General features: G+C 32.0%; 1 protein-coding gene across 1 annotated transcript in view; it reads left to right on the forward strand.

Annotated features, from left to right (window-relative positions):
- The window catches only part of LOC137642658 (tripartite motif containing 13-like), a 6997-nt gene extending 3947 nt beyond the window's left edge, over window positions 1-3050 (forward strand). Inside the window, exons 3-5 of the mRNA XM_068375425.1 lie at window positions 418-498; window positions 755-940; window positions 2379-3050. Of these exons, the coding sequence (XP_068231526.1) occupies window positions 418-498; window positions 755-940; window positions 2379-2915 (804 nt within the window). The 3' untranslated portion in view covers window positions 2916-3050. The remainder of the gene's footprint in view (window positions 1-417; window positions 499-754; window positions 941-2378) is intronic.
- Window positions 3051-10000: the final 6950 nt, after the last annotated feature.

Raw genomic sequence — 10000 nt, forward strand, 5'->3', positions numbered from 1 at the left:
GTCTAAACCCACACTGTTTTCCTCTTAACAATTTTTGGGTTATCTGTCTTACTTTCTCATGAAAAATATTACCATATATCCTTCTTTATACGCTCAGTAACTTATGCCTTCTTCCTTTATGTAATAAAAGATTTAAAATATGAGTAAACGGATTCTGTGTTTCTTATATGCTTATTCTGCAAATATACGTATTATTAGCTGGAACAACATTAGTCCTTAGTTTTCTGTCACGACCGTATACTGTAGTGTTTTACATTGCAACTGCCCTAGCCCCCTTTGGGGGGGGGGTTGTTAATAGAACCATCCCCAATTACCAAAAAGTCCTTGATATAATTTTTTTTTTATGTTTTGATGATTTCTTAATTTAATAACTTCATGATTTTATAACTTCATGATCTTATAACTTCATGATTTCAGAAATATTTTCGGCTGGAAAGTAAACTTTCCGTTATTCGAGGAATCATGGCTGAGGAAGGACGAGAAGGAGAGTACATAACAGTAATAGTCATATATATATTTCTTTTTACCTTTATTAAAATTACAAAACAATGATCATGCAACAAGAACTGTAAAGTAAAAATTAATATCGATGTATTTACCAGTAAATGCCTTTAGTGGCAAAACTATTTTTACTATTTTCTATGTTCTTGAATAATTTTTTAAAAGTTAACTAAATGAGATAAAATTTTGTTCTTACTTGTGAAAAGAAAGGTTTCCGAAGTAATGATTCTTATACAGAACATTTTTCAATAAGAGTGAAAACCTTCGAAAGATGAGCAGTTCTCTACGGGAAATTATAGAAGCTGGAAAGCTTTTGGCATTCCAAGATCATCAAGGGAGACGAAGATATGCTTCAATCAAGCTGGAGTCTAGAAAACGTATTAGTCTGTTCCAGCTAAAGGAATTGAGACATGTCCCAGGGGATCCATTTCTTATCAAGGTAATCTCTTATAAAAAAAAAGATACAATACTAAAAAAAAAAATATCTATAAATCGCGTAACTGATTATACGACTAATGAATAGCAATGCACTTTCACACTTATAAAATGGAATACACACTTGAAACCCTTATTCTTTACTAATACACTGTTTTTAATACGTCATCTCTGTAAGCTGTATCAATGTAAGTTGGTCATTTATTTAAGGGAAATTTCATTCTTAAAATTTCGTAGTTTTCATATGATAAATCCTTTTTCCAAAGGATTTTAGTTGAGGATTAGAATATGTCAAGCTAGAAGACAATACAGTTGTTTAAGAAGTTCGCAACCAAATGGGTGGGCCAAAAAATGTTGAGGGTTGGTGGCCTTTAAACTCAAGAAATAATAGAAATGAGAGAAATTCTAAGCCTCATTGCCAGCAATAATTAGTGGAAGAATTATAAATAATGAAAATATAGTTGACATGACAATTCAGACAATATGCTGGTTATTCAATTATCCGAGGGAAAAAGTTAAATTTTTCAGTGCATAGCAAAGCAACAGAAAATAAATATAGTAATACTTAACATTTTCTTATTATGAAAATTCACATAACAAATATGCCTCGCTAAAAATATTTAGTATATTTAACCAAGGGTAAAATAATTCAAAGAAACAATGAATTTATACTTTAAACTCATAGAATTCTACCTACTGTTTTAAAGAGTGCATGGGAATAAATTAAGACAAATTTTTATGTCATGGTAGATGAGAACAACAATTATCTCCACTACCAATCAGAATCATAGAAAGTATTCAAAGTAGAGAATTTGCGTAGTTCAAAGAAACATTTTGAATGCTTTTGATGTATTACAACTAGACATGATATTTTAAGAATGTATAAATCCTTAAATCATTGTTTCACATCAGTAAATACATAACACTTGGAATATTTTTTAGTCATAGCTAAGAATTGTTTTAACATAACTAATCTCCTACTTAAACTGACCACAAAAATTAGCGCTCCGCATTCATCTATTCATTTTTTCTTTATATAATGTTATATTTAGAAACACACACGCGCACACACAAACACACACACACACACACACATATATATATATATATGTATATATATATATATATATATATATATATATATATATATACATAAATACACGTACACACACATATATATATATGTATATATATACATATATATAAATATATATATATATATATATATATATATATATATATATATCTTTACTTTGCTATAGTTGGTATCAGAAAACGGTGTCATGTGCAGTACATGTTATATCAGGTAATGTATCTTTTTTTTTAACACATTTGATTAAAAATAAGAAAAATAATAAGTGATATCATTATAATTATTATATCATCAAACCGATCGTTGGAAACAATGTTTAATTAATATGTTATATCTTGGTAATTATCAGCACGAAGAAGCAATGAAACTGCTGGACCTTTCCAACTGCCGGACATTCCTGGAAATAGGAGCTGGTGAGACGGTAAAAGTGAGACTGGTGATCAAGTTGACCTCGGAAGGCCATTACCCAAGTAACTTTTTGCACCTTTGTACTGGATCCAAGGGGCCCTCTTATGGGAATTCCAAGATATTAGAGGTAAAGAACACAGGCATGAAGGGAGAACGAGTGAGGATGGGCAACTACGAGACAGATACCAAAGGAGGAGGGAAGGCAGTGATCAAAGGTGTGAACTGGGGACAAGAGATGGAAAAGGAAATATACAAGAGGAAATCCTGCCAGGCTGGGCTAGTGAAGGGGCTTAATGGACCCGATGAGGAAAGTGTCTCACAGTTTTTCATCATCACCAAGGCAGATCCAGCTTCTGCTCCTTATCCTTGCTTTGGGATGGTTGAAGGTGAACTGGATGCTTTCAGAAACATAATTCTTCAACAACCAGATCTCACACGATTGAGAATTGTAAATTCTGGCGTCATTTTGTCTATTTAATGTGGTTTAATCATTGTTTATCTGCAAGTAGAATTTTTGTCAGACAAACATGTGTTATATGGGGGATAGTTTTCTTATTCACATATTTTTTCTTTTTGAAATACAAACATACCAAAGAATGAAAGTTATTTATATCCCAATATATATCGGTAAGTTAGTTAAGGAAGAAAAAAAAAACTCAATTTGAACCTCTCTTACTTATCGAGTGGATTAAGTCTTGTGCAAAGAAAGGAATCGTTGGAAGAGAGTACTGATGTAAAATGAAAAAAGAAGAGTAATGAAACGTAAAATGGTAATCTATACCTATTTTGAATTTTTCCATCATCAAATAGAATAATGAAAAAATAATTCTCAAATATAACAGTTCATTTATTCAAATATAGTTTTGCCAAATCTTTCAAGTGTCTAAATGGCATGAAACTGGATAGACTACTTTGAAAGAAGTAATTTGTAAGCAACATTACAAGACACAAATCAAAGTTGTACGTTGAGTGTTCTTGAGTTTTGAATGTTTCAGCAGAATTGAAGAACTTGCTTATGAATTAGTGTAGTATCAGTTACCTTGGATAATACATTGATTATTTTACCAATTACATATCCTGGTCAAATAAAACTAAAAAAGAAAACAATGCATATTAGGTAGTAGGTTGACCAGGGCACCAGCCACCCGTTGAGATATTACCACTAGAGAGTTAGGGGGTCCTTTGACTGGTCAGACAGTACTGCATTGGATCCTTCTCTCTGGTTACGGTTCTTTCCCTTTGCCTACACAGACACCGAATAGTCTGGCCTTTACAGATTCTCCTCTGTCCTCATACACCTGACAACACTGAGATTACCAAACAATTCTTCTTCACCCAAGGGTTTAACTACGGCAATATAATTGTAACTGTACCATGGTCTTCCGCTGTCTTGGGTTAGAGTTCTCTTGCTTGAGGGTACACTTGGGCACACTGTTCTATCTAGTTTCTCTTCCTCTTGTGTTGTTGAAGTTTTTATTGTTTATATAGGAAATATTTATTTCAATGTTGTTACTATTCTTAAAATATTTTATTTTTTTCTTGTTTCCTTTCCTCACTGGGCTATTTTCCCTGTTGGGGCCCCTGGGCTTATAGCATCTTGCTTTTCCAACTAGGTTTATAGCTTAGCATTTAATAATAATAATAATAATAATAATAATAATAATAATAAGTTTGTGTTGTTCGTATTCCTAAGAATAAGAAGTAAAGTTCATGACAGGTCTTGCAGCTTCATATTTTCTTTTCCTCCATATATATATACTGTATATATATATATATACTGTATATATATATATATATATATATATATATATAATACATACATATACATACATATACATATAATATGTATATATATATATATATATATATATATATATATATATATATATATATATATACATACATGTGTGTGTATATATATATATATATATATGTATATATATGCACATGTATATATAATATGTGTGTGTATAGACATATATATATATGTGTATATATATATGTATATATGTATATATATATATATATATATATATACTGTGTATATATGGGTGTATATATATATATATATATATATCAAATAAGCTATATATATTAATACATTAAAGTATGGAATCTCTTAACGACCTCGGAATCAGAGCCCCAGGGGAAATCACTCAATGACTAAAGTATCAGACCGGCCGGGATTTTAACCCTGGTCCAGGATACCTGTATGCCAGTGACCATGTCCAGGATACCTGTATGCCAATGACCATGTCCAGGATACCTGTATGCCAGTAACCATGTCCAGGATACCTGTATGCCAGTGACCATGCCACTCAGCCATGGTCACTGGCATACAGGTATCTTGAACCACGGTTCAAATCCCGGCCGGTCTGATACTATAGTCGTTGAGTGATTTCGACTGGGGCTCTGATCCCGAGGTCGTTAAGAGAATCCAGACTTTAATGTATTAATATATATGGCTTATTTGAAATATGAAAAACACGTTTAAATTTGCAAAAATTTATCATATATATATATATATATATATATGTATATATATATGTATATATATATATATATATATGTGTGTGTATATATATACTGTATATATGTGTAAATTGAAGTATGTTTTCCTTTATTTCAATCAGATACACCTGAAAAAAGATTTTTTTTTTATCTATTGCAAGAACTTTTTGCGCTTGCTACAGAATTAACAATGTTACTGGATTATTTAAATGTGGTTGTGCTAGCTCTAGCTCTGTCGGTTACCACATAGTTACTGTAGCTTCCATATTATCTAAGGTTTTAGAACGCCTGTTTGCAAAACGTCCGAATGCATATGTTGAAAGCAATCATCTTTCATAATTTGTAGTATGGATTTCACAAAAGCTTTGCTGCTTTTGATGCAGTCATTACAATATCTGCTGTCATACAGAGAAACCCTAGAGTCTAGTTACTTGACCATGTTAATCATGATACCTTTGTTGAATAAATGCGAGTTGGTGCATTATTTCTCATTACTATCATTGATATTTCACCTAAAGGATGTTAAAGAGCTGTAAATGATGGGACCTATAGTAACTACAGAATCATGAACGCTATCGTTTGTTAGAGGTATACTTGGTACAATATGTTTGATAAAATACACGAATGACACCTATTTTGGCATTAAAAAGAAAAGTGCTGCTAGTGCAGATGATGCTACTCTCTTTGTATTAAGTCACACTCCTGAGTGTAGACCAGAGATGAGTGTATCAGTTTACAGAGATCTAGATAAAATGCTAAATCCAAGATTAAAGTATGACTATAGGTAAGTGAATTACAGTAGATCATTCACTCATATTCCTTCATTAAGTACGTACTGTTCTTTTAAGATAAAAGATATCCTTCTTCATCTTAAATTCTCTTTTGCGAAGCCTATATTTGTATCTTCTTTGGCTGCACAAAACAAGATACATTGATACATTGAGAGTCTTTCGAGATTTTTTAGGACCTGTCTATCCCCAAGAAATGTTCTACGTCTTTTAATCTTCCATTTTATAAATATTGTTCTCCTGATCCTCATCTTGAATCGATATACAATGGCATAAGGTCTATCAAAATTCATATTTGTAACTTGGAAATGTATACTAACACCATTATTGATTTAGCACTTTTTATTATAGCTGTATATGATTGCTCATAACTCTGCCCATCCTTTGCATCCAGATCTTCCCAGAGAATATCAGTAATCGCTTAGTTGGCTGCTAGGTAAATTTCCATTATTACTACCAGTCTGGCCAGTTTTCCTATAATAAGATCCTACACATTATTGCAGGAATTCAGTTTCAGTTAGGCATAAAATTATGGAATGTTATTTCTAATCGTGTCGTTGAATAGTCGGAACTCCAGAAGTTCAAGCTTGCTGCTGATGCTTATTTTAGTTAAATTAACTTTAATTTGTTTAATTTCATATTTTCCTCTGATATAGCTTATTCTTTACTTATTTTTTTTTCCAGTATCCTATGTAGGACGTAGACTCAACGAAGAAACAAAAAGTGATACCATGTTTTTCCGTTCTACTGTTTTTCCCGAGAACAGTTTCATAATTATGAACATCACCAGATCAACAATGCTTGTACAATAGGATTATACTCCAATATCAAATCTAATGAAGTAGGAATCAATGATTAGAAACAGTAATTTGAGAAGAGGATAAGATAACTAACTTCTGCAATCACATATATACGATATATGTTGATACATAAATTTCGCAAGTACATTAATGGAACAATCCTTATCATAGTTGTGTAGTGCTATAGTGTTAATTTTTTTATAAGCTACAATGACTGATCACAGCTGAGAAATATATGTATTTGTAATAATCACAAATCCATACATATCTTGCATTCGGTATTAGATTAGTAAATTATTTATTCATACTTCAGATTATAACACAATTAACACAAAAACTACTAGGTATATATATATATATATATATATACATATACGTTTATTTATTTATATATATATATATGTACATATATATATATATATATATATGTATATGTTTACAAATATAAATTTATATATATATATAAATATATATATATATATAAATATATATATATAAATATTCATATATATATATATATATATATGTGTGTGTGTGTGTGTGTGTGTATACATAGAGAGAGATAAGTTAAGATATATATATATATATATATATATAGATAGATAGATAGATAGATAGATAGATAATATATCTATACACATATTGTATATATATATATATATATATATATATAATTTTACCTCACATGGAGATCAATCCATAGTCTGTTCAAATGAAAGGCAAGGTAACTATCAATCATGTCACCAAAAGCTCAAAAAGAATTGAGAACATAAGTGCAACCTTCTTTTAGGGGATATGGTGGCGTGATTGATAGTTACTTCGCCTTTCATATGAAGAGACTAGCTTTCAACCCCAATGTGAGGTTGAACGCCATATTGTGCTGACTTTCATCATAGCTCTCTCTCTCTCTCTCTCTCTCTCTCTCTCTCTCTCTCTCTAAATTTATATATATATATATGTATATATACTGTATATATATACATATATATATATATATATATATGTATATACATATACATACATATATATATATATATATATACTGTATATATATATATATATATATACAGTACATATATATATATATATATATATATATTGTATATATATATATATATATATATAAATATATACATATGATAAATTTTTGCACATTTAAAAATGTTTTTTTTTTCATATTCAAATAAGCCATATATTTTTGATAGATTAATGTCTGGATTCTCTTAACAACCTCGGGATCAGAGCCCCATTATGTAAATGCGTTTGTAGTAGTTCAAGCCCAGCTGATTACTGCCCAATTTCTATAGTTACCATATTATCTAAAGTTTTTGGACGTCTTCTGGCAAACCGTCTAAATAGGTGTGCTGAAGGAAATCATTTGTTCTCTAGTTTGCAATTTGGCTTTCATAAAAGCCTTGGAGCATGTGATGCGTTTCTTACAATCTCCAATCCTATACAGAAATCCCTTGATTGTGGTCAGGAAATTCGTATGATTGGCCTTGAATTTAGTGCTGCGTTTAAACGTGTTAATCATGAGGCCCTTGTTTCAAACTCAAATAGTTGTGAATGGGTGGGTCCTAGGTGACCGAAGTTTTTACTTAGCATCCTTGTAGAATTTCCAAGTAACAAATCGCAAAGAGTTGTTGTTGACGGGCATCAAAGTGAGTATAGGAATGCAATATCTGGTTTTTCTCAGGCTAATGTTCTTGGCCCATTACTTTTCATACTATATACACATGACATGTGGTTTGACCTAGAAAACAAGCTTGTTGCATATGCAAATAATGCTACTCTCTTGGCATCAATTCCATTCCCTGAATTTAGATGTGGGGTTCCTGAATCCCTTAATAGAGATCTAGCTAAAATTAGTGCATAGTGCAAATTATGGGGCATGAAGTTAAATCCTAACAAAACTCAAAGTATGATTGTAAGTAGTTCGAGGATAGTGGCTCCTCAACATCCGGATCTGAACATTGATAATTTTTCTTCAACACTGTATGACTCTTCTGAAATTTTAGAGGTGACTCTCGACAGCAAATTTACTTTTGAGAAACACATTAGGGCTTTCTCTTCTTCAATTGCAGATAGAGTTGGCTTATTGAGAAAGTCTTTTAAGATTTTCGTTGATCAATCTATTATGAGGAAGCGTTTTAATTCTTCCATTCTACCTTGTTTCGAGTAATGTTTACCTGTCTGGTCTTCAGCTGCTGATTCCCATCTTAATTTGTTGGACAGAAAATTACGGTCTATTTAATTTCTTATTCCTGGTCTAAATATTAATCTCTGGCACCATCGTTTAATTAGTTGGTTATGCATGTTGCATATGAAGTTTACGAATTCTAACCATCCTTTACGTTCAAATCTTCCCTGACAGTATCATCCTGTTCGTAACACTAGGTTTGCTGGAAATAAATAAAGAAAAAACAAGTCATGGAAATAGTTAGAAGGCAAGAGACGGATGGAAACGTCAACATCGATGGAATGGAAATTGAAGTGGTAGGAGGCTTTATATATATGGGGATGAAAATAGCTAGAAATGGAAATGGGAAAGCGGAAATAAATGAAAAAAACTGCATCTGAGAACAGGTGTCTCTATGGTTTGTTAACACGTCTCAAAAGAAGATCAAGATTGAAAAAGTCAAAATTGAGAGTCCATGATATAATAATGAGGCCCTTTGTGGTCTATGGATGTGAAGCATGGGCATTGACAAAAGAGCAAGAAAAAAGACCGGAAGTTTTTGAGAATAAAGTATTAGGAACAATAGTGGGACCACTATACGACCAAAAAGACAAGAATGGAGGAGGAGACATAACTCAGAGTTGAGAGACCGGCAAATCAGCCACATATAAGTCGATTTGTTAAGGGAAGAAGAAAACAATGGGCAGGGCATGTTGCAAGAATGGAGGAGAAAAGAATGCCAAGAAGGGTCTTCTTGGCACATGCAGATGAACGTAGACCTCCTGTACGACAAAGAAAAGATTGGAGGTGTTTAGAGGAGGATTTATAGCATGAGGGTTTGAACCCTAGAGATTGGATAACTGTGGCACAGGACAGAGGAGATTGGAATAATCTATCAAGAACGGTCATGGGTCAACAAGTGGCCCAAGGCCAGTAGAGTAGGAGTAAGTAAGTGCTGTTCTTGAAATATTCTATTTTAATTATCTATTACTTCTCATATTGTGTATTCATTTCCCCATTTCCTTGCCTTACCGGACTATTTTTCCCTGTTGAAGTCCTTGGGCTTATAGCATCTTTCTTTTCCAACTAGGGATGTAGCTTAGCTAGTTACAAAAATGACGATAATATACACTGTAGTTATATATATATGTGTGTGTGTGTATGTGCGTGTGTGTATGTGCGTGTGTGCGTATGTATATATATTGATAAATACAAACAAACACACACACACACCTATATATGTGAGAGAGAGAGAGAGAGAGAGAGAGAGAGAGAGAGAGAGAGA

Source organism: Palaemon carinicauda, chromosome 6 (genome assembly GCF_036898095.1).
Source record: "Palaemon carinicauda isolate YSFRI2023 chromosome 6, ASM3689809v2, whole genome shotgun sequence".
Lineage (NCBI taxonomy): Eukaryota > Metazoa > Arthropoda > Malacostraca > Decapoda > Palaemonidae > Palaemon > Palaemon carinicauda.